Source organism: Cavia porcellus, unplaced genomic scaffold (assembly GCF_034190915.1).
Source record: "Cavia porcellus strain 051 isolate PalLab524CR breed Dunkin Hartley unplaced genomic scaffold, mCavPor4.1 scaffold_16, whole genome shotgun sequence".
Taxonomy (NCBI): Eukaryota; Metazoa; Chordata; class Mammalia; order Rodentia; family Caviidae; genus Cavia; species Cavia porcellus.
This window is the reverse complement of record NW_026947499.1, coordinates 53537846-53563511: the sequence shown is the minus strand read 5'-3', so window position 1 is coordinate 53563511 and position 25666 is coordinate 53537846. Positions and strand designations below refer to the sequence as shown.

Sequence of the window (25666 nt, the reverse complement as noted above, 5' to 3'; positions counted from 1 at the left end):
TACTTAAATCAGATTTGTGGTATAACACTACAATAGTCTAGAGTAGCTAAATTTGAAGACTCCTTTCTTCCTGGATACCTAAGCAGTGCAAGAAGTGCTAAGGGTGGGCAATGCCTCAAATAACGGACCTTCCTACAGGCTTGAAGATGGACAGCAGCTGGCTAGAGCTGTCTGCGCCCAGCTTCACAGAGGGCTTTAGAATTCAGGCAGAATTCTGAATTTTTCTTTCTATTCCCTTCCTGTTAGGGTAACCAGGATGAAATTTCACATTTCTTGATGATTTCAGAGTTGAAAAACTGTTTTTTTAAGCTCCATTTGGCTCTTCTGAAGTACAAGGCAGAGGAAGTTCCCTCTTGCTAAATCCCAGCTGTGATGTAAGACAAAGGCTTTTCTGTCTTTGATAAACAAATGAAGCTAAACAGTAAAGATGCTTTCTGATCCTTATTTAAGCAAGCAGCCCCAAAGCAAACAGTTAGACCTTCCCAAGCAGCTTTTGACACCAAGGTTGAAAAGCACTAAGTGGTTAAAACTGTCATTTCTATCCTGAAATGTGGCTTGAGAATAGGCCATCTACAGCTTTTCTCCTCAGACCCTTTCTGATTGTTCCTTCTCATACAGTCACATCATTCAAATATATCTATTCAGGGAACCAAGCCCTGTTCACAACAGCAGCAATAAACAAGAGGCCAGAACCTATAAAGAGCTTGACCTTAAAATTTGATGTTCCAGAAAAGAGGAGACAAACAGAAATTACATAAAAACAAAATAGCTGAAAAGTTAAACCCAGGAGTAATGTAATTTGAAAAATAAAATATGAGTTGCCAAAAGTTTTTGTCCGTGTGTGTTACATTCTTACATGCATATGTGAACACATGTACATTCAGTGGGTAGATAATCAGGGTAGTCATTGAGTAGCTCTGAAATGTTTTGATTTTTTAATGAAGGGATCAGTCTTGCAAGGTTTGAGAGAAAGGCACTCCTGGTAAAGGGAACAGCATGCACAGTAATCCTGTACTAAGACTTTCCATTTTCCTCACCTTGGTCAAAGGTCGACCCTTCTCTCCATGTCCACCTCTTCCTTTTTTACATGGCTGACAGATGTAACTGTGAATTGGGTTTGACTCCTAGTCCCATGATGACCTAACCAAGTGACTACTTTAATCGAATCTCAGTTTTCCTATCTGTAAAACAGTACCCAAACCCATTATGTTCATTTCAAAGGTTTGCAGTAAAAAGATGATGGCTACGAAATGTTCACTTTATTCCCAGGTAAATATCTAACAATGGTCATTTGAATGTAATTGATCTGTGAAGTCTGACAAACTTAATAGGACACAATTCATGTGGATTGAAAATATTTCACCCTGAGTCTTGTGTAAACCTGAGCTGAATCTGAATTCTCATACCCTTCTTATTTGAATGAGTTTGGGATTGAACACCGTGAAACTGAAGCTGATGTCATTCTCTTTATTTTGGTTCCAGGTATCTCCCGTGGTCCCTTCAATAGCATGCATTTTGTATCTTCAGTCCTCAGTATAGGGCTTTTTCAGTAGGGATCCAATGGAAGAAGAGTCAGTGCTTGGCATTTGAGGTTCAAAACAGGCCTTTGACTAAAGGCTTTGAGTTTCTGGAGCCCGTATCTTTTGAGTTTCAAAGGGCTAAAATCAGGGCCAAATAATAGCATAGAAAAAATGTGTTCATTGATCTGTGAGAATGAGGTTTTCCTCTGCTACAAAACATCCTACAGGCTGGGAGAAGCAGAGGAGAAAGGTTTAGAGTCCATCTGGCTGTCTGGTGAATCCAAATCCAGTGCAGTATTAGAGTGAAGACTAACACTACAGAGATGAAGATAGAAGAGAGCATTTTCTTGCTCAATAGGAACCAAGAAAATGAGTAAAATCCATGAGTTTTCCATCATCTACTTATCTACAATCTAGCTCCATGCAATAAGTGAACAAAGCTAGCCTCCTGGACTTAGAGTAACTCTGTGGTCAAAGGCAAAAGTCATCACCTGAGCACTGTGTAACACCATGTAAATTACTGCACTCACAGACAGCTGGTAAGTGAAGCAACAAGCCTTTCTCTTGTGCCGGGTTCAGCTAAGTTCAGAAATCTGCTTGTGCCCCAAGATTCTGCTTTACACTATCTGAATCACACCACATGGACAAACCCCCTTTATGATGGCTCAGAATAGTCATAAGCCCTCAAGATGGAATGGCGGCTCTAAAAGTCTAGCTGAATAAGCCTCGGCATTGATGCTTCAGTGAGACTGAAAGGAACCGGTGTGAGTTCTCCCTGGAGCTGGCAGGATACTAAAACACATCTTCATTATACACCTCCAGTCAAAAGAGATTTGCTGGAAAAACAACCCACCATCAACAAATTAATGGCCCAGAGAAAAAGGAGCAGAAACTGCCTGACATGAATGAAGCTGGCATCACCCTCTGCTCCTTGAATCCTGCAATTCACCCTCTCTTCTAGACCTGAAATCAAATTTCAGGAACATAAAAAGCAATACAGTATTAGACTGGGGATTCTATGCAGCTTAGACTCCTGAGCTTATGTCTTGTACTTTATAAGCTCACACTCCAGAAATCTTTCACAGGAGTAACCACCTAGAAGAGAGAGAGATGGAGGAAACTGTTCAAAAGCCATGCATTTCAGTTAGTCCTGGGATGCCCTCTGAGATGCATGGAAGACAGAACATAAGTCACACCCCACCAGCTTCCCTAAATTTACACTAACTCTATCCATGCTGAGATGAAGAGAGAAGGACAAAAGTTACGGCCTCAGTTTCCCCAAGGAGAAACTCTGCTCTTCAGATATAAGAAAGCAAAAGCATCCAAAGTCACCAAAGATGCCCACAACAGATTCCTCTGATATAACCCAAAGTAACTTGAGAGTCAAAAATTTTCTCTCTGCACTCCTGATGTCAAGAAGCAACTCTTGGTTCGTTTCACTAATCACCTTACCTGAAGTTTGTGCCTCCGATTCATCTCCCTTTTGAGTGTCTATCCATGTAGCTACATGTTCTTTATTGCCATTACCTAACAACTAGATTTAAAACAAAACACAAATTTGTCTAAGCATAATTTCTTCCTAATTTTACTGTCTAATAAATACTGAACAAGTCTCAAGTGCAACTGAGAAATGCTCCATGTTCACTGGGACATACTTCTTTAGTTATCTTCTTTTAACTTTGCATCTTCAGTAAGTGAAGATTTGCTTACATTCTTTTCCTCTAAATTTATTTAAATTTGTATTGACAGACAAAAAAATGTGAACACACTCACATATAAAGTTGAGTACTATTCAACTGTGCTTGTCCTAAAGCCGTCTCTGAACATATTTTCAGTTTGGCTTAAAGGTTTTATCATGCACAATGAACTGTAACCTAACTTGTTGAGTAAACAGACTGTAACCTCTTCTTGTAACATATAAAGTCTCAGCCAATCATAAACAGTCACCTGTTCAAATCAAGTTCTAATAAAATAGATAAGATTGTAACCAATCAGACTCACTTCTGTTTTCTATTCTATTTCCTTTCTCTGGCTAAAAATACAACTTACCCCGGAAGTGAGGCCAAGTATTCTGAACCATTCCAGACTTCAGGCAGATTCTAGAAATCACCAAAACAATTCAGCAAAACTAAATCTATTGCAATTTTGTCTTTTAACAATATCTTGGTCATTAAGTGGCATAGTGTAGACAAATTTGGCTACAGAGACCCACACTCCTTCACAGCCTTCTACCACCCTTGTACATCTTCTCCATCAGGATGGTTTCACCTATAAAGGATGGTCTCCCTCACTAGTTCCCAAATGATTGTTAGAAAAATATTTACCACTGGACAACAACCAGTTGGTTCTTTTCATATATCCCTTTGATGGATCACCATCTATACCAAAATTGGTGTAAAAAGTCTAATATCCCTCATTTCATAGGACTTCAGGCAGAACTTGAGGGGACCACTGTTAGTACAGCCAGCACATTCTCCCACAGAACCACTGCACTATCCCAAAGTCTATAAAAATCCATTACTGCAATCCTAACTGGAGATGTGCTCTTAATTTAAAACGCATACAAGCAAGGGAAAACTCTGTATTAGGGTGTCTCTATTCATTATGCAAGTCTGTTCCCATTTTTACTCTATTATTTCATTTCTTAATTTAGCAATCCAAGCACTCTATGAGTTATTTAGCAATTACTGGGGGACACACAGGTCTAACACTGTGGTGAGGGGAGGAGGTGACAAATGCCTATTAGCACTGGAGCCAGTAATGGCTTCATAATGCTGCCCCACACTTAGCCAGATGAAAGTAGCTATATACTCTAAGAAATTTTAAAGGCTGTCACCCAACTTAATTAATTCCCAGTGAACTGGGAGGAAAGTATTTACTCCCATTTGGGAATCTGCGAACTACCATCCCGAAAGAGTTGCATGTCAAAATAAAAATACGTTTAAATTTCACTTTATGATCTATAGAAGTGATTCACATTGCATTTGCATCTGGCACTGTTAGCTCAATCCGCAAGTATTTACTGCATGTTAGCCACATGATTGGCACCGCACTAGGGTCCGGAAAAAACAGAGATAAACCAAGAGACACAGTCTCCAAACAAATGGAATTTATAGTTTCAGGGATAAAAGAGCCATGAATATAATATATCGCACGAATCCATTTATCACACACCTCCTCAATAAAGCAAACAAAAGTTGTTTGGTACTAAGATGGGAGACTGATATGATCCCGAGTCTCAATAAGGACTTGTGGGTAATTATATTACTACTTTTATCCATCTTCCCTTAGACAATTTTCTTAGCCTTTGGTTCTCCTATCAAATAGTACACCATCAACATTCTATTGAAAGGAATAAGAGGATCCATGCACTGTACCTTCCCCAAAATCGATGCTTGATAAAGATGAACAATTACAGGTACTGTTACTAATTTCCACCATTCTCCTAAACTGTGGAATTGTGGCACATCAAAGACCTATAAGAAGTTCTAGAATTGTCCAGAACTTAATGGACCTCTAAATGTCTGCTAGGTGCAGTTATCTTGAAGATTAACTGCCTAAGGGATCTGGGTGAAAATCTTAAGTCAAGAACAGCCTAATTTCCTCTTTGAGGCTCTTCTAAAAATACCAGGTGGAAGGCAGAAGCACTGGAGGTTGTATTTTTCCTAAAACAGCCAGAGGACAAGACTTTCCATGTCCCTCTCTGGAGTCTACCAACAGAAGCTTTAAAATATTGCCCACCATGTTATCCAGGAAGCAAGGTAACCCGCAGCCTTGGACTGCTATTCAATATTTTCATCAAGGACTTGAATAAAGACTGATAAAAAAAATGTGTGTGCTACAAAGCTAGGAATTTACCTAGTAGACAATACACTATATAGTGGACTCAGGATCCCTGAAGACCTCCACCAGCTGGTATGGAAGACTGAACTACACAACATGAAATTTAACAAGAGGTAAATACAAGGTCCTGCCCTCTGGGCCCAAAAACCATCTGTACAAGTCCTTTATGAGGAACCAGGTGTGAACACACCTGGTTTAATCTCACTACCTGCACGTTCAGTACTAATCAACAGCATGACATAATTTTCAGAGACAGCTTGGGTTTTTGTTGCATTATTTGAAGTAGCTCTAGAACAAAGGAGTTGTTATTTTTATTCTGTTTTTCCTATCATTATAGCTTTGGGTAAGTTCTGATAGCTATTACCTCTCTTGAGTATCATAAAATAAATGCTACCAGAAGAAGTAACAGAGATTTAAAATCACACCCTTGATAGGTGAAGAAATTGAGAAAGAATTAAAAGAAGTTTGGTCATGCATTATTGCTCTTTCCTAATTCGTAAGAAGGTATTTAGAAAGTAGTGTATTTGGGCCGAGTAATGACTGAACATTGGGCATCCAGCAACTCATTCAGTTGTTATCTCCAATTTAAGAAAAGGAAACTAAAACTCAGAGGTTAAAACACAACATGCCCAAGATTGTACAGCTCAGTGTGATGGATTTAGGATATGATTCAGCACTTTGATCATAACCTATATGCTTTATGTAAGATGGACTCCTTCCATGGAGACTCATTCTGAATCAAGGCAAAGAGGAAAAATAGCTGTTACTTTTCTGCTACATGGGAAGCTCCTGAGACATACAGTGCTGTCTCACTCTTTCATTGCATCTCCAGTTCCTGGCACATGGTAAATACCCAGCAAACATTTGTTGAAGAAATGAGAAAATTAATGAATAACAACAAATCATGGCACTTCTCTCTATAGCAAGAACTATCAACATTTTCATGTTACAGGGTCATAAAAAAATGTCATACATTGGATGGCTTCAAACAAAGAGTTTATTTACTCAAACATCTGGAGAATAGAAGTTAGAAATCAAGGGGTCAGCAAGACGATTCCTTCCCTAAAAATGCTAGGGAAGAATCCTTCCTTGTCCCTTCCAACTTTTGGTGGTTTAAGACATTCCTTGGCTTGCGGCTGCTTCATTCCAATCTTTGCATGACCCATCATATGGCCTTCTTTTCCACATGTCTATCTCCATGGCTCAGATCTCTCTATTATTGAATTTGTCAGCTTCCTTGACTCATTATGACCTCATCTTAATTTGATTACAACTACTAAGACTCTATTTCTTAATAAGCCACGATCACAGGTTCTGGATAGACATGAACTTGAGGGAGGCTGCTATTCAGTCCAGGACAATCTCTGAAAAAGATGAGCCATGTTAAGAGGTAGGTCATGGGGATAGGAATTTAATAGTGAAAGCCACGTGTGTTGGTGCATTTCTAAATTTTAACACTTGTGAGGCTGAGGCAGGAGGATCACTGAGTTTGTGGCCAGCCTGGGCTACAAAGTGAGTTGAAGTGCACTCTGAATTGCACAGCGAGACCCTGTCTCAAAAAGACAAAAAAAAAAAAAAAAAAAATAGAGTGAGGATGCTGGTCATAGAATTAAAGGCAGATCTATATTATCTTTTCATTCAATAAACATTTATTGATGTCAACTTTTTACCTAACACAGTCATGCAGCTGGGATTTTTTTCCAACATGAATGAGCACAGCTTGTCCTCTGGTGAGTCTTTAAATCTGGTGTGGGAACAGACCCGCAAAGCAACAACCAAATATGACAGGAGACAATTCACACCAAAGAGCTACAGAGTCCAGAGGTTAAATAAATTAAACCAGAGTGGAAAAGAAATAGAGGAAAATAATGCCAGTGTCAAGGATGAGTGAAGTTCTCCAGGTTTAAAAAAAAAAAAAATACGATAATGTATTGTCTCGACTCAAGGTTCCATCCTTCACCTTTCTAATAAAACCATTTTGAGAGACATTTTGGCACTGCTTCTTGAGTAGGGTACCCTCACCCATAACTCCAAGGAGTTCAGGTCAGTCCATATATTCCAATGCTTTGACGAATTAGGGCCAGTTGCTGAGTCTGTAGGAAAGAGAAGCAGGGAATTCACTGCATTTGGTGCTGTAAGAATGTAGGCTCGCAGCTACCCGAGCCATATTATAACCACAAGAAGAGAACCCTGACAGCGAGAATAGAGGCATTTGTAAGACTGACAGCAAAGGCTAGGTACTGTTGAAACACAGAACCTGCACAAGCCATACCTAATGTCAAACTTATCTATGGTCCTCCATTATGGGAGTCAGTAATTGTATTTTATATTTTATTATTCTTAAGTAAGCATAAATTGGTTTTCCTAGAAAGTACAACCAAATTATTATTAACTGAAACAGCAGTCCATGCTGCAAATTGCCACATCAGAAAGCTATAGAGACAAAAAGATTAGTGTTATGGTTTATAACTGTATCTCCTCAAAGCTTCATGTGTTCATAGAGAAGCATCTAAAAGGTGATTGATGCATAGGGGCACTAAAGCTTAGTATGATGTTAGGGGGTGGTGCCTACTTGGACAGGCAGCTCTCTGAGGGTATGACCTGGAAGGGTAGATCCCTCTTCTTAACTGCCAGGACATGAGCAGGTTTTCCTCCACCAGACCCTTTCCACAATGCCTTTCTGCCTTGAAGCGAGCCATCTTCATTGTGAAACCTCTAGAAAACATGAGCCAAAATAAAACCATCTTCCTTTAAGTTGTAACTATCAGATCATTTGTCCCAGAGACATGGAAGTGACGGACACAATCTTAAGAGAGACTGAGAATACAGTGTGACTGATGAGTAAACAACAGATGAAGAGACTGGTGGTGGTGTCATTAGAAGGAACTTTAGGTTGAGATGGGCTCTGGTTTCATTTTGAAGGTTAATACAATAAAACAACCAGAGCCTAAGACCTAGACTTCTCCTTTCTCTATGGAACAGGAGAAACTGGACTAGGAGGAGGCATTATATATCTGTCAAATCTCCTTCATCTTCTTGCCTCTACCTTAAAATACATTTTGGCTCTCACCGCTTCTCCCAACCTTACTGCTATTATTTTGGTCCAGGACACTATGCTGTCTTGCTTTACGTTCCTAACTGACCTCCCTCATTCTACTCTAGCCACTCTCCACACTGCTCTATTAAAACTAATGATCCTATTAAAGCTAAGTCAGACTATGTAACATCTCTGTTCCATGTCTTCTGCATTTGCCAAACCAGTTTTTCATTTCACTAAAAATTCAGGTTATCATGGTGGCCTGAGAAACTCACTTCCACCTTACGTTTGGCTTATTCCATTGGCTTCTTTTTCCTTCTGAACCTCAAGCAGGAGAGTTCCTCTTTCCTTGCTTGTATTTGCACAGATGCTTCTTCAGACAAACTTTTGACTTACTCTCTGGTCTCCAAAAACTACTCAACTATCACTGACTTAGTGAGGCACCCACTGGCCACCCTACCTGAAGTTTCAAATCTCCTCATTCAACATTTTTGTTTAGTTATTGCTTTCTTCATGACAAGCATGACCATGTAGCATAGTTTGCATTTTACTTATTTTCCATCTCTCTCTAATAAAATATTAAGTTCTGTTCACAGGTAATTGTGGTTGTTTTTTTTTTTTTTCACAGTCACACTGACAGTACCACAAAAGGGCATGTACAAAATGGATGGATGGATGGATGGATGGATGGATGGATGGATGGATGATTATATGGAAGGATGGATAGAAGAATGGAAAGATGGATGCCAGGAAGTTGAGAAAGGCATCTCCAGGAGGCAGAGATGTTCTGAGACTTACGACATGCAGAAGCAAACTGATACAACAGGGGCACACCCAATGCCCGTGGGAAAAGAACCATGGATTTACTCTGAAAACTTCCTGCTTAGATTTAACTGAATTCACACTTCAGGTTGTGTGTTGAGTGAGACAACATAAAGTTGGGTGACCTGTGGCTTCTACTTCTTAACAGTATTCCAAAGATAGAAACAAGCATTCCAGACAGGACTAAAGCATTAGAATGAGGCAGCCATGTATTTGAATCTTGGTCCTGGCACAGCCTTAGCCAAGTCATTTCACCTCTCTGAGTCACCTTTTCTTCATGTTTAGAAATAAGGTAGCAATATGTTAGGATAGCAGCAGAGGTATTTTGAGAATTAAACAACATATGTAAACAATGTAACACTCAGTCTAGACTTTATCAAGTGCTAATTATTGCCAGAGTTAAATTATTCTGTGTCTTCACATTCCCATCTGGTTATTAAAACGACCTGATGATAGTTTCTGGGAGGGTCATAAGTTGATAGCAGGCTTGAAATCGGTAATGAATGAACAAATGTTAGCAATGCTATCATTCCTACTGTTGAAGAATGGTGGATTCTGATGACATCTGATGTATGCCCAAGATCTCACAGTGAGACTTGGCTAGCAATTCAATTCCTAAGCCCTTTTCTATCTATTTATAACATGGGAATATTTATTTATTTCATATCTAAAATAAGACAAAGGAGAAGTCACATAAGTTGCCCAGAGTTAATAAATTCACAGGATACAAAAGTAAGCTCAATCCACTTTCAACATCAATTGCCTCTTAATTTCAAGGTCCATACCCAACAAAAGTTGCCACAGCCTGGTCTTCTCCCCTTGAGAAGAAAGCAATGCTGTTTCACAATGCAGATCTCTCACTGTGACCCCACACAATCAATGCCAGTTTCTCCACAGAGAGCAAATCACCAACTTGATCCCGGGGCTGTTACTGGGCTGCAGCCCCTCCCTCCCAGGAGCAGATGGCTGCCTCTGAAGCCATCTTTCATTTAGCTCCTTCCTGGTACCCCAGGAACTTTCAGTAATTACTGCTATCATTCTTACATTAAATAAGAGTGAATAAATCAAGATTCCCAAGGTATGGTATGGCAAGCAAGCACCCAGATACACACACACACACACACACACACACACACACACGAGCACTCAGATGCCATGGGGAGTTTTAGAGGCTGTGACACAGGCAAAGACAATCTCAGAGCATCACCCTGGGAACCTGCCTGCACAGAAATCTTTTCATCCAGTTTTCTCTTATAGGCAGATGCAATGTTTTATCAATCTCACCCCTTTTTTCCCCACAAGGAACATGGTAGGGAGTAGGCACCAACTACAGTGACAAGGGCAAGCTCTATTTCTCTTGATTCTTAACACATTTTTAACATTGACAAACTGAATTACTACATTTGCTCCTTCAAGACGTTACTCACGAGGAGTTTAGCCTCCGGAGAAAATGCTACATTTTTCTTGTTTGGCTGAATTGTGAACCCTTTCAAAGTGATGTCTCACCAAATGGTCTCTGTTTATGAAATATTTTCTTCTGCAACTTAAACAGTGGTTGAATCCCTTTTTCTCTGAAGACTACCCTGAAGTCTTGCAGGCTGTGGCTCAGTGTCAAGGTGTTCCTGGATGTCTGTTGCAGGGTAGAAGGGACATCTGTTGTCAGGGCCCTGGACTCCTACAAAGGGAAGGAGAAGGAGGAAGAGAGAGAAGCAGGTTTTGAAGCCTGCTGTTACATCCAGATTTAGTACCCTAAAATGAATCTTCACTGTTTAAAAAAAATCAGCTTTGTGGTCTAGAAGTTTTTGCAGTTGCTGAAGTTCTGAATCTGCTCTCTTCCCTGCAGAGGATTCCAAAGGATGACATGGGTCCTGGCTTTTCCCATTTTGGTCTCAGTCCACTTCAGGTGGGATGCAGACAGAGGTGGAAATGAAAGGAAAAGGAAAATCAAAAAGGCAGGTATAGATTTTGAGTATAAAAATGAGTACTGTACTGTAAACTATCCTCACATCTTTATTGCCTTATTTCATTACTATTGCAAAAGAACACTCCAGAGAATACACATGCAGGTCTACATATCTCAGCACCTGCCTTCCTGCCTGACTGTCTCTGTTTACCTGTTGACCAAACTATTTATCTATTATCTATTTTTTCGGTCTTCCTATCTATCTATATACCTACTTAGCTAACTATCTACCAACATACCTACCTGTGCATATTTCATAAAGGGGCAAAATGGGGCACAAAAAACAATAAGTTCCTGCTATACATCAGGCTGAGAGACTGAGTAATTTGCATTATTTGGGTGAGGAGACTAACTCAGTGTTTCTAACTTCATGCAACAGTTTTATTCAGTACCCCTATAAATAATTTCAACATTCATTCAACTTACATTAATTAAAGCCCCTATATGCAAAGACCTATGGTTAGTGAAAGTAATAATGGCCAAGTCCCAGGGATTAAAAATGCCTTGTGCATACGGAGCATTCTGTGTTTGTGTATTTGTGTGTGTGTATGAGTGTGTGTGTGTGAGCACGCATGCATGCATGAAGATGAAGACAGGCTGTACAAAGTCAGAGCAGAGGTACAGTGTTACAACACATGTTTGATACGATTTTAAAAAGTCATTCTCACTACTTACTCGCACAGGATCTAAAGCTACTCATCAATCACTGTATGACATCAGACATACCTCATAGAGAGAGAGAGATCCAAATTCAGCAATTAACCTCATCTTCCTGTTCAACAACCCATGAGAAATGGCTGCATTGTTTGCATCTAGCAGAAAGGTTGCTACTTTTTATTGTGTTCCTTCTTCAGACCTTGTCCTAAACTATATTCTTTGAGTCCTCCCTCAAACTCTAGGTAAAGCCATAGAAACACCGTGTACAGGTGCCATCACCCTGTAAACCAAGCTCTAGGACCCAGGGCAGATAGACGATGTTATAGGCCTTCTTTAATCTCAGCAGAGGTTATTATTTTAATGATCGATTTTATTTTAAAGTATGTTTTAATTCAGGCAAAGAAAAGACAATGTGAGTTGGATACATTTTTATGTGGTCTGATGTGATTCAATCCCACTCCTCTATGTCAATGGACAGAAGAGCCACTTAGGGTGACCAACTCCTCATAAATTGATGACCATAAGACTCAGAGAGGACAGTGAAGTAGGGATGCTGACTATTAAAACTTCAGCAAGATCCCAGATCTGGAACAACAGATTCAGCTGCTTCCTTGGAATTAACATGGAATAATAAGCCCACTAAGCACAAAGTGTGTTTCTAATTTTCAGCAGGAATTCCATAGTTCTTTTTTTTTATTTTTAAAGAGGGTAAAATTAAACATAACCAAACAGAACAAACAGATCATAAGATAACAATGTAAGAGTCACAGATTTCAAAGTAAGACCACCAGAGATCTTCACTATCGTATTGTCTCTTGTTTTCTTTCAAAAAATTGTCCATAGCTTCACATACAATGAATTCATCCAAAACAAAATAATATGAAACTAAGCAGAACAGAATGATGAAGGCATTTTAGGTCTTCAAGACCAGACAATAAGGAAATCAACAATGGCTGCCATAATGTCTCTCATTCTCTTCAAAATAGCTGTCTATACCTTCACGTATGTTGAAATCAAACAAAACAAAACAGACTAAAATCACTCTGAACAAAGAACAATAGTATTGCTGGATTTCACATCACGACACTATAGAATCTTAAAAGTACAAGCGAACTTACTTTTTTCCATGATACAAATGCAGCCCAACTCATTAGCCACGACAAAATTGTGCCTCCCCCACCTACTCTGACTTTGTACAACCTGTCTTCACCTTCACACACACAAGTACTTTGAACCCCTATTTCTGGTTTCTCAGAGTATGACTGCAATTGGAGGAGGAACCTTTAAAGAGATAATAGAGTTCCTTATATATTTTGAGTCTTTACTCTCACATACTTGCAAATATTTTCTACCATTCCACAGATTGGTATACAAGCCTAATGTACTGCCCAATAATCACAAACTATTTACCCAGTGGAGTTGAAAATCTATGTTCACATAAAATCTTACACAGAGACTTTTGTAGCAGTTATATTCATGATTTCTAAAAGTTGCAAGCAGCCAAGATATCTTTCAGCGCACGAATAGCTAAATAAAATGTGGCATATCCAGATACTAGAATATCATTCAGCTCTACCAAGCCATGAAAAGATACTGGAGGAACCTTAAATGCATGCTGCTAAGTGCAAAATAAAAGACAATCTGAAAACTGTATGATCCCAATTACATTACATTCTGAAGAACACAAAACTATAAAGACAGGAAAAAGGTCAGTGGCTTTCCTGGGTTAGATTAGGATAGACTAATTTTAAGGCAAAGAAAGTATGTTATATGATATTATAAGGGTGGATATGTAGCTATGTGCTTGCCCAGACTCACAGTGAATACATTTCCAAGACTGAGCCCTAATGTACACTCTGGATATCAGGCAATTATGATGTGCCAGTGTCAATTCATCACCAGTAACAAATATACCACTCTGGTGCGGGATGTTGGTAATGAGGATGACTGGGGATGGACAGGAAGTACACAGGAACTCTCTGTATGTTCCTCAAATTGTGCTGTGAACCTAAAGTGCTTTCTAAAAAAATGTTTAAAAAAAGAAAAAGAAAAAACAGCAACACAAGCCAGATGTAACAGTTCTCATCTGTATCCTAGCACTCTAGACTCTGGGAGGCTGAAACAGGAAGATCAGAAGTTCAAGTCCTTCCTCAGGTCAGGAAGATAAAATAGGTAATACCCGTCAAATCCTGCTATATGCCCTCTCAAATAACTTAAACACAGTCACATTTATTGGCCAGATGTAGTGGTGCACACACGTAATTTCAGCACATTGGGAGGCTGAGGCACGAGAATTACAAGTTTAAGCTCTGCCCAAGCAACTTACTGAGATCCTATCTCAAATGTTAACAGGGATATAACTCAATGCAAAAGTCCTGAGTTTAATTCCCTGCACAAGTGTGTGGTGTGTGGGGGCAGGGTTATCAGAAGTTAAAGTCATTGATTCCTTGCTTTATCATTTTATCACTTTGATCCTAAACAATACAGTTTAGTTATTCCATCATTTGGTCGAACGTATCAGAAAAACAAAACTTAAATTTGATTTAGGGTCCCGGTTCTGCAGTTACTAGATGCATTCTTTACCTCTCTCTGTCTTGCTTCTCTTAACTATGGGTTGAGAATACAAATATTCTCACAATACAAACTGTAAGAATTAAATGAAATGATACATATGAGGAGGCCTGGTACACTTAGTCGTCATGGCATGTTTATTTGCTGCTGTCCTCTTCTGCAATTTCTGGCTTGCCAAACATAAATTTCATAAAACTGCTAGTTCATCAGAAATGCAGAGGATAATGCATTAATATCAGATTTTAGAATAAGTATTTTTTTGCTTTCTCCCCTCAGAACCAACAAATTAACAACAACAACAAAAACCCATTCTTTAAAGAATAAATTTATGAAAGCCCAAGGAAGTCTGTCAGATGGATGGAAGGAGAGCGTGGGAGTGGGCCCCCATTGAAGGAAATGATTGCTGCGCAGTAATGAGTGGCTTTGAGTTTCAAACCCAAACGAAAGAAAAGTTTCAGGTCTCTAGGGTACTTGCCAGTTAAAAAAATTAAGAAGTTATCATCAGAGAAATCAAATATAAAGAGAGAAGACACACAAACAATGTTCAAAGCATTATGAATATGAGTGAGAATTTTTAAAATGCTAACATTATGTAAAATTCATCCACCAAGTTGGGAAATTCATGTAAAATGAATAACTTCTCGAGAAAATATAATTTACTGAAATTGACTCAAAAAGAGATAGAAAACTTGAGTAGACCAATAACCACTGAAGAAATTGGAAATGTTAAAAAAAATACTCAAAACAAGATGCCAGTGAAAGCAATTTGGAAAGAGCTATTAAAATTAAAAACACACATACCTTTCATCACTGAAATCCCACTCCTGAGAGTCCATCAAATAAAAAGAAAGTACCAGTAACACAGGATATGAATTAAGTCTGTTAATGCAGAAACAAAACAAAAGAATAAAAGCAAAACTCAGCAGGATGCATATATGTTTATTCCAATTTTTGCACACAATAAGCAGAATACATCCACATTGTGTGAGTGACTCCGTAAGTACATTTGTGTAACTTTAAAAGCACAGATAATGCTGCAGAAGTATATGCCACACTTTAAGCATCAATTATAGAGCAAGAATTGGGAAAGAGTTGAGAAAGAAAAGAATGAAAATAAGAAGACAGGAGTTTAGAAAAAAGAGAAGCTGAAGAGTACATATAAATGAAGGATGCTGTGAGAAGATGTGTTCATGTTATGATTCCATCTGTGCAGAATTTAACATGATTATGTCTCAGAGTGCATGCATGACTGTGATCAAGAGATACAGTACAGCAAATGTTTAAATTTTAAACTTTATTAATATAAAAAACACAATGTCATTAATCCTTCTCAAAATACACCCCCCCTTCAAGTACATTTATCCTTTTCTTTCTGCTTTCTGATGCAGTTCTAGAAGTCGTGTTTTCTGAGTGTCTTTATTGCATTGTTATGGTTGCCTTGATGCCCTCAATCAATTCAAAATATTTGCTCTCCATGGTCATTTTGAATCTAGGCAAGAGCCAGCAGTTGCACAGTGCTAGATGTAGAGGATAGAGTAGATGAGGGCAAACTTTACAAGCCTGCCTTTCAGTTAGATAATGCTCAGCAGCAGCATTCTCTGTGTTTTGTACAACTTGGAAAGACACTCTGGAAAAAGCATTTCCAGTACTGCTTCAGGAAATGGCAGGCGTGGTGAGATAAGTTTCTGTGAAGCAAGGAAGTGTATTCGAGGAGCGGGGGAAGGCTGGATGCTAATGACAAGGAGATTTTTATTATAACAACTTTAAAAATTCACACATTCACCAAATTGATCACATTTCATGCACATGCGTCTATTTGCCTTGTGAATACTCATGAATGCAAAAAAGTAAAAATTCCAAATCAAACAAGAGCAAGTAAAAAAAGGCATCAGCACAGACTTTTCAAAAATGGTCCTGCCCAGTTGTGAGGACACAATGGGAACCCCTAGAACTAAAAATGTAGAAAATTTCACAGTTTGTTCTTTGACTCCTAATGGGCAAGCTGAACAAATATTATCTGCAGACCAATGGGAACTACAGTTTCATCTCACTTGTGAAGATGAAGCATACTAAAATCCAAGCAAATCCAGGAGTGTATAGAGGGATCACAGCCTACAGCCACCCAGGGCTCATTAAATAACATCAGGGGATGCCCAGTTTCAGTTACAGAGCTTCTGCCCTGCCAACAACAACAAAAACTTGAACATACTATATCTATATATTTATAGATAGATAACTATATGTCCTATCTCTGTTAGTTTATCAAAAAGAACAGTTTGTATTTTCATTGTTTGATTGATCATTTTTTTTCATGCCTAAATCTTGTCATCTGAACAACTATTTTTAAGATAACAATATGCAATATATTAACTAGTGGTAATTTCTTATTATTTTGTCTTGAAATTCTGTATTATTTGTATCCTTTTTTTTTTTTTGTTTTTGTTTTTAAAGCAAAAAAAAATTGCACAAACTAAAAAACCGGTCAATTTTCTTGGTTCCATCAAAGAACTAAAGCCATAGGGCAAACCACACACTTTGTCCTCCCCAGAGACTGGTGAATGGAGAGCACTACAATCAAGATTCACCTATCTGGAGAAGAAGCCCCTGAACCCATAAAGTAATGAAAAGGCAAATGACAATTTTAATAAATTGCTGGAGATTGAGTTAGAAATTCCTCTCCTCTGTAGCCGCAGTTGTAGAAGATTTCTGGTCTTGTTTTTTGTTTTTTTGGTTTTTTAGTTGGTATCAGGGATTGAACTCACGACTGCCTGCTTGCAAGGCAGGCCCTTATGCCGCTGAGCTAAATCCCCAGCCCTAATATCAAGTATTCAATTCCACTCTGAGACTAATTAACCAGCGTTAACACAGATTTCCCACCCAGGTTAAAGAAATCAGTATAGCAACACTGCCCCACTTCAGATATGAGCCGCAAATGGAGTACCTAATACATACTCACACTCCTACAGTCATATACAAATTCAGAAGTTCCCACAACCAGTCCAGCAGATTTGACAAATTACTGGAATGACCCACAGAATGGAAGTAAACATTCAACCTTGTTTAATGGCTCATCATAAAGGCTGCAACTTAGGAGAAGCCATATTATAGAATTCTACAGAGGAATTGGGGGGTGAGGAGGGGCACAGCTTCTAGGTCCTCTCTGGACCTAGCACTTTCACAATACATCAGCCACCCAGAAGCTCTCCTTGCCCTTTAGAGAACTGTTATTATTAGTTATCCATAACTAAGCAAATCATTGCCATTGGTAATTGTTTCAATCTCCAATCCATTTCCCCTCCTCAGGGTTTGGAAAGTGAGGCTAACCATTAAAATGCTCTGATCATCCCTTGATCTTTCAGGTTACCAGTGATCATCCTCAAGTTATCTGGGGAGTCCTTGACTGAAGTCACCTCCTTAGCATACATTGCCTGGAAATTCCAAAGGTTTTTAAAGCTTTATGCAAAGAGCCAGGGACAAAAAACAAAATATAGCAAATATGTATGTTTTTATTACACTATAGGGCAACACCAATACTTCCATCAGTTTTATCTCCAGAGCCCCAGGAGCTACTCCCTGTATAAAACAGAAGATCCTCTGTCTCTGGTTGGTGAGGAAAGAGGAAGAAAAACCATCATGAAATATTTATTCCCAGAAATACAGGACTATCCTCCAAGGGATAAGACACACAAAGCCTTATCTCACCTGGGAGAAGAGCATTTTCTTACTCCAGGCCTCAGGAGACTTCCTGGCTGAACTAAAGAGACGGGAAAGTTAAACACTGGGAAGTCATATCCCACTGACACGGGCCCATTCAAACACTGAGATTTGATCACAAGGCTAGAATGTTCCCCTCCACATAGCTTGCCAGCTCACCAACTGGGCCCACGGTTATGACAGTGGACTATATCTGACAGAGCTACAAAAGGTAGCATCTCTTTGAGAACCTGAAATTAAGGAAGTTTAAAGTCAACAGATAAAACTAAAATGTTAGCTATATGGGAAACCTCTGATGCCTAATGCACAGCAGAACAGTCACAACCCATCTGATAGTCAGATTCACATAAGACTTCACCCTGGAGACAGGCTTCCCACAGTTCTTATTACCTAATGCATCATGTCCCGCTTTCAACAAAAGGTACATGGTGTGTTAAAAGGCAAAGGGTGTGAGGACTGACCAACCATAGGAATTTTATTGATACAATTGTCTAACGAGTAAGAAAAAATAGCAATTCTTCAAATACACACTGGAAAAATATTTCATAAATTTTTGCCTTTCCTTTTTTGCCTAGGAAAATTCTTAGAAAACTTACATCTAAACTGAAGAAAGAATGTCTACCAAAAGTCTACAATAAATGTCAAAGTAAGAAAGTTTATAATATGATCCAGCAATTCCATTTCTGAGTATATGAACAAAAGAATTGAAAATTGACATATTTGGACACCTGTGCTCAAAGCAGCATTATCCTCAATAGATGAAACACAGAAGCAATTCAAGCATCTATCAGTGGATGAATATATTAGAAAATGTGGTCTGTATATACAGTAGAATATTACTCAGTTTTTAGGGAAAAAAAAAAAAAAACATCCTGACATATCTCCAACATGGGCTAAAGGGAACTGTGAAGTGATACAGTTGTGTCTTCCTCAAACGAATAAGAGACACGGGGAAAATGCATTTATGGAAATGTCTTCAAAATTATATAAAGACATATCATCTCATTGGGAAAATTTAATGTAAACATTTTAAAACTCCCATCTTAAAATATCTATAAATTCAGTATGTAGTGAATTAATTTGCAAGAGTATCTTATCCAAACTGACCAGCTATTATTATAGTAACTATGTTCAAACTTTCATAAAAAATAAAGTGAAAAAAAGAAGAATGAGAAGCACATGATTTACTTCATCAAAACATTCTGAAGCTAAGTGTGGCACACACATGTAATCCAGATCTCTGGAACACTGGGGCACACAAGACTGAACCCAGAGCAGGCAACTGAGGGACTTAGAATGAAAGTGTATCAAAATGAAATATAAAAAAGAGTTGGAGATATAGCTCAGAACAAAGGTCCAGGCAAAATAAAAACAAATAAGAGAAAATGTCATGAGACAGAGTGGCATTAGTAAGATGGCAGGATAGAAGCTTCTAGCATTCATCACACACACACACACACACACACACACACATCAGTCTGAAGAACCCTTCATGAGAAAGCACATTTCCACTATAATGAAGTACTCATCCAGGTGACAGTGTATAGCTACTAGAGCACAGAAATAACGCAAAATGAGTATTGGAATGTAGGAGTTTCTCATTACCGTGTCACTCTGGCCCAGGCTCATGCAACCTAGCATGGAGAAAGACGCCCTTTACAGTAGGGTAGATGCCCTTCACCCTAGTGAACTCTGGCCAGCCCTTGGCAAACACAGACTCCCATCTTGCCCCAAAAACTCCAGACCTCAAGGCAGTTCAGGACATAAGGCTGACCCCACACACGGACCCAGGCTCCAGGGCAGCCTCCATCGCACCAACAACTTTCAGCACTTCTGAAAGAAACTGCTAAGGAATGATGCCAAAATGGAGAAAACAGATGAAGAAAAGCAGAAACTGAAGGAATTCATCACCATCAGACGTGTCTTACAAGAAATGTTAAGGGGACTTATTCAAATTTGAAAGGAAAGAATGCCAACTACCAACAAACGTGAAATCACATAAAAAGTATAAAATTAACTGCAAATGTAAGAATACAGGTCAAATTCATAACACTCTAACAGTAACAGTGTATGGATCACTTTTAATTCTAGTTAAAAGACAAAGTATTTAAATCATTATAACAAAAAAGTCAGAATATAAAAAGATATAAAATATAATATCAATGATATAAAATGAGGAAGAAGTTAAGTGCAGAGGTTTTATATGCTGCTGAAGCTAAGGTGAAGCCAACTGGAAATAGACTTCAATATGTAAGTCTCATGGTAACCACAAAGAAAAAACATGTGGTAGGTAAACAGTAAAGAGGAATAAAGCAAAGCATACTGACATACATAAATAATCTTCAAATCACAAAGGAAGACTGTAAGAGGAGGAAAGGATCAAGACAACCACAAAACGGAAGATAAGAAAAGGGTCATAGCAAATCCTTCACAAGCAATACTTTTTAAAAGCATAAATAAATTAGACTTTCCAACCAAAATACATAAAGTGGCTAAACAACTGCTTAAAAAAGATCTGACCATACCAAGACTGAATCATGGAGAAAAAAACATCTAAAAAAAAATCAATAACAAATAAGGAGATTGGAACAATCGTAAATAACCTCCCAACAAGAAAAAGCTCAGGAACTGACAGCTACAATGGTAAATTCTACCAGATATTTATAGAATTGATGCCAATCCATCTCAAACTCTTCCCAACAAGTCAATAAAAGGAACATTTCCAAATTGTTTTGTAAGGCCAGCATTACCGATACCAAAATTGAGAAGGATATCAGAAAAAAAAGAAAATTAGAGAACCAATAACCTTGATGAAGACAGAACTAAAACTTCTCAACAAGATGCTATCAAACAGATTTCCAAGCACAATAAAATAATCACATACCATGAGCAAATAAGATTTAACCCTGGGACACAAGGATAATTCAACACATGCATATCAATGCATGTGATCCATCACATAACAGAATGAAGAATAAACTCCACGTGATCACCCAATAGATAGACAAAATGTATTGGACAAAATTCAATATCTTTTCATGTTCTGTCAATAATTTAGGTACAGAAAAAATGCACCTCAAGGTAATAAAGGTAATATATGACAAATTCACAGCTAACATCAAACCTAATCATGAACAGGTGAAAGAATCACCCCTAAGATCAGGAACTAAATAAGGAAATCTACTCTTGCTATTTTTATTCAATATAATACTGGAAGTCCTAGCAAGAAAATTAAGCAAGAAAAGGAAGTATGTAAAAGGAATCCAAACTGGAAAATAAGTTAAAGCTCACCTGTCTGCAGAAGGCATGTATATTTCCCAAGTAAAGTCTCTACCAAGAACCTGTTAAACATAATGAATAATTTCAGTAGAGTTCCAGGATAAAATAAACATTAAAAACTCAGTTTCGTTTCTATACAGTAACAACAAACTACCTGAAAAGAATTTAAGACAACAATATCTATCACAAACACACTTTTAAAATAGTAACATATTTAGAAACAAGAGGTTGGAGTGTGTCTATACTTATAACAAAGCTAATAGAAACAAGTGCATTGTTGAGGCAAGAACATAAACAGGCTAGCAGACAAAACGGAACAGTCCAGAATTACAATCCTGACTGTAAACAAGAGTGCACAGCAACGTAGTTAGTGCCAGTAGCTGGAGAAGCCTGGTGTAACTGATGGCAAGTACAGAGGTGGCCAGATTGAATAAACATTTGGCAAATTCTGAATAAGTCAAGATTCACCCTGCACATTACAATCACAAAATTAAACTGCAGGTAAAAACACTCAGAGATTAAATATTAAAATGACTGTCAAACAATAAAAGAGAACACTTTTGCAATATAGGAATGGGGAAATACAAAACATGAAATAATGTGAAGAATCAATGAAAATATTGATTGATTTACTCCTATAATTAATTTAAAACCTCTACTGCACAAAAGATATTTCAAAGCAAGTTACAAGGCCCGTTTCAGACAAATAGTATTGTGGGAGAAATTATTTGTATACTAAACAACAGAAATAGAATGGGCATGCATCATAGTTCAAATGATCCTGTAACATATTTTTTAAAAGAGAAGAAGAAAGATTATTCATTTTTTAAATAGAAAAAAATAGCATAGGACATCTCTAAAAATACAAATAACTACTTTGAATATTCAAAGAGATATTCAAATATTCCTTATCATTAGGAGAGCTGCCTCATTCAACATTGAAAAGAGACTGGCAGTTACTTCTTACACTGTTTCCAAAACTGGCCAAGTTTCAGTCCTTTCGGCTATGTTTTATTCCGCATTATCTTTACTTCCATAAATCTTTCTGCCATGTTTGCCTTATGTTCTCTAGGGTCATTTTACATCTGTGACACTAGTTGATAAACATTTTGAGGAATTTTTAGCCCCTCATTATAAAACATATTTAGTACTCGCATTGGCCTTCTAGGGCTGCCTTAAACAAACTGAGAGACTTAAAATGTCAACAATTTTTTATTTCATAGTTCTGGAGGTTAAAAATGTAAACCAAGTCGTGAGGGCCACACTCCCTCTGAAACCTACAAGCAAGAATGTTTCTTTGCCTCATTCTAAGGTTCAGTGGCTCCATTTATTGGTCTGCGGCTGCATCATTTCAATGTTTGTGTTTCTGTCAGTGGCTCTACTTTCTGTGGGTTTCTGCGTCTCCACGTGGAATTCTCTCCGTGCTTTTCTATCCTTTTTTGCGGGTGGGGGGGTACCAGGAATCGAACACAGGACCTCACACTTGCCAGGGAGGCACTATGCCCGCTGAGCTAAATCCCCAGCCTCCAATTCTATTCTTATAAAGATGTCTGTCATTCATAACACATTAAGGCCCCACCTTAATCTCGTGTATGACTTTAACTTAATCAATTATATTTTCAATGACACTATTTTCAAATAAGAGTACATTCGGAGTACTAGGGGAATAGAATTGGGCAAATATTTTGAGGAGGACACAATACAAACCCATAACACTGCACCAACAGTAAAAAGGAACGAACTATTAATACACACAGTGACTTAGGTGAATGTTAAAGGCATTATGCTGAGTGAAAAAAAAATCTCAAAAGGTTACATATTTCATGTCTCCATTTATACGACATTCTCAAGAGACAAACTACAGTGATGGAGAACAGACCAGTACTTGCCATAACGTAGGAGCAGGGCAAAAGCACATTATACACAGGTTGTCAAAATGCACAAAAAATGTCTAAGCTTTACTAATGTACATGACATGTAAAGGTACAAATTCCCTAAAATGAATGTGACCATTAAGTATACTTAAAATGTATCAATAAAGGTAATTTTAAGAATTTTAAATAAAGTTTTAAAAGGTATGGTGTTATAATAAAATATGCATTGCCCTTAATCTCCTATAAATTCCCCCTACATATGTGCTTTTGTTTTTGTTTTTGCTTTAGCTCCTGAAATCAAACTCAGTACCCTGTGCTTGCCAGGCACGTGCTGTATCGCTGAGCTATACGCCTGGCCCTTACCCATCTTTTTGAACTCTCTCATCCAATCATTCTTGCCACTTCCGGAAGCAGTCCTGGAAGCCCTCTTTCATGAGTGCCTTTACCAGGTATGATTAAAAATACGGTGGCTGCTGCTGCTGAGTGACAGCAGATGGGAAGGCAGGCTCACAAAAACACTAGAGTGTGTCCTCATCCACGTTATTCACCTGATCTGGAACTATGGGACTTTGGGACTATGGGACTATGATCGTGAAAGATAAACATTTTGAAACAATTCAGGATATTGAGGCAGCCATGGCAGTACAATTAAACATACTCAGTGAAGAAGACTCAAAAACTGCCTCAGGAAATAGCAAGATTATTGAGTAATTGTTTTCGAAGCAAGGGGAAAGTATTTTGAGACAGATTGATGTCATTGGATCTTTTAATATAATAATTTATTAAATTTTAAACAGCCATCATATTTTTGGTCATACGTTGTAAAGAAGCAGCCCAAAAAAGTGTTTTTTAGTGGTGAACAAAACTGCTCTGATTGCAGTAGTGGTCACACAAATTTATGCCCGAGTTTACATTCACAGTTAGATTGATCATCGCTAATTCAAATTATTCCAAAATTCAAAACTTCTTTGAGTGCCTATGTGACATCACAGGTTGATGGAAAATCCCAATTGTACAAATCAGTGGCTGAATAATACCTTTGCTTTCAGATGGCTCAACCTATACAAACTTTGCCTCATTTACAAAATTACTTAAAATATTGTATAAAATTATATCTAGGCTATGTGTACAAGGTAATATATGAAACATGAACTACATGCTTAGATTGGATTATCTGATATACTGCATTATATGAGATGTGATTAAAATACAAGGAAAGTTTAAAATTTTCTTAAAAGATTATTAGTTATTAGAAAAGACCAGTTAACACTCATGATTAGATCAATTTTACATGTCTTTATATGGTAATGAAAGCAACTCTTTTGAAAACAACAATACGCAATACTACGATCATTGTTAAATTCCTGTCATCTTGTTTTGAAAATCTATACTGTTACTGTTTTCAGTTTATTGTTGTTTATTTGTCTCCTTTGCTTTTTCTTTTCTGTGCCTTTTTTATCTGAAATACATGAAAAAAGATTATTACATCAAAAGACACATGAATTCCCTTCAAAATACTTTTCCTTGCTTCAAACACACTTACATTATTTGTTTCTTCTTGGCAATGTTGTTTACTATAATAAGTTTTTTAACTTAAATATTCACCATATTTTTAGTCATGCTGAATATCTGCAAATGTTCCAAAACCTGAAAAAATTCAAAACATGAAGCATTTCTGGTTTCAAGTGTTTTAAACTGCACTTATAAGTGAGTTTCACTACACTGGAATTAATTAAGAGCATTCTTGAACCTTTGTGTTGTATCAGTTTCAGTATTTTGAGGTCCATCCAAGTTTTTAGACTAACGTTATACACTGTGCTGTTTGTGCCACATAAAATCAGGCCCAGGCTGACTAAATAACTCTGACATACCCCGTTTTACATGTGTAGCCCTTGATTTGACAGTTTTTTTCCTCTATTGAGAACTGTAATGCAATATTGTTCACTCATCCCATACTTCACAAATTGATGATCACAGAGTCAATCTGAGAAAACCACAGCATTTCATTTAAGAAAAAAAGAAGAATGGTTGTGCTGTGCAATTCTGACTTAATTAATATTACTCAGATTCAAATATGAATTTTTTCCAGAAAATTTTGCAGTGACTTAATCCTTCCATTTCTATAATAATTGCTGTCTTTAGTATTAGCCCGTGATCATCGTATTCTACTGTTCACACTGCAAAATACTCATCACGTAAGGAATAATGTGTGCTTCATGTTGATTTAGTCCCCAAAGATGGGTAGAGATTCGTGTCCAAAGCAATGCAAAATTTTTATGCAGGGCTATTCTTGTTCTCACATTATGGAAACTGAACAATTTTAGTTCTCCTTTCACCAAGGGTCTCTAAGAATATACTTATGTACACAACAAAAAACACCTAGAAT

The 25666-nt window shown here is 37.8% G+C and overlaps 1 protein-coding gene across 4 annotated transcripts in view; it reads right to left on the bottom strand.

Moving 5' to 3' along the window:
* Hs3st4 (heparan sulfate-glucosamine 3-sulfotransferase 4) overlaps positions 1-25666 on the bottom strand; it is a 374969-nt gene that overhangs the window by 206734 nt on the left and 142569 nt on the right. Inside the window, exon 1 of one of the 4 annotated variants that reach the window (XM_063226696.1) lies at positions 21419-21450. The exons of 2 other annotated variants lie outside the window; for them this stretch is intronic. In XM_063226696.1, coding sequence (XP_063082766.1) covers positions 21419-21435 — 17 coding nt within the window. In that variant the 5' untranslated portion in view covers positions 21436-21450. Of the gene's footprint in view, positions 1-10728; positions 10848-21418; positions 21451-25666 lie in introns of those variants that run through there. One more of the 4 variants, XM_063226697.1, reaches the window with a different exon arrangement.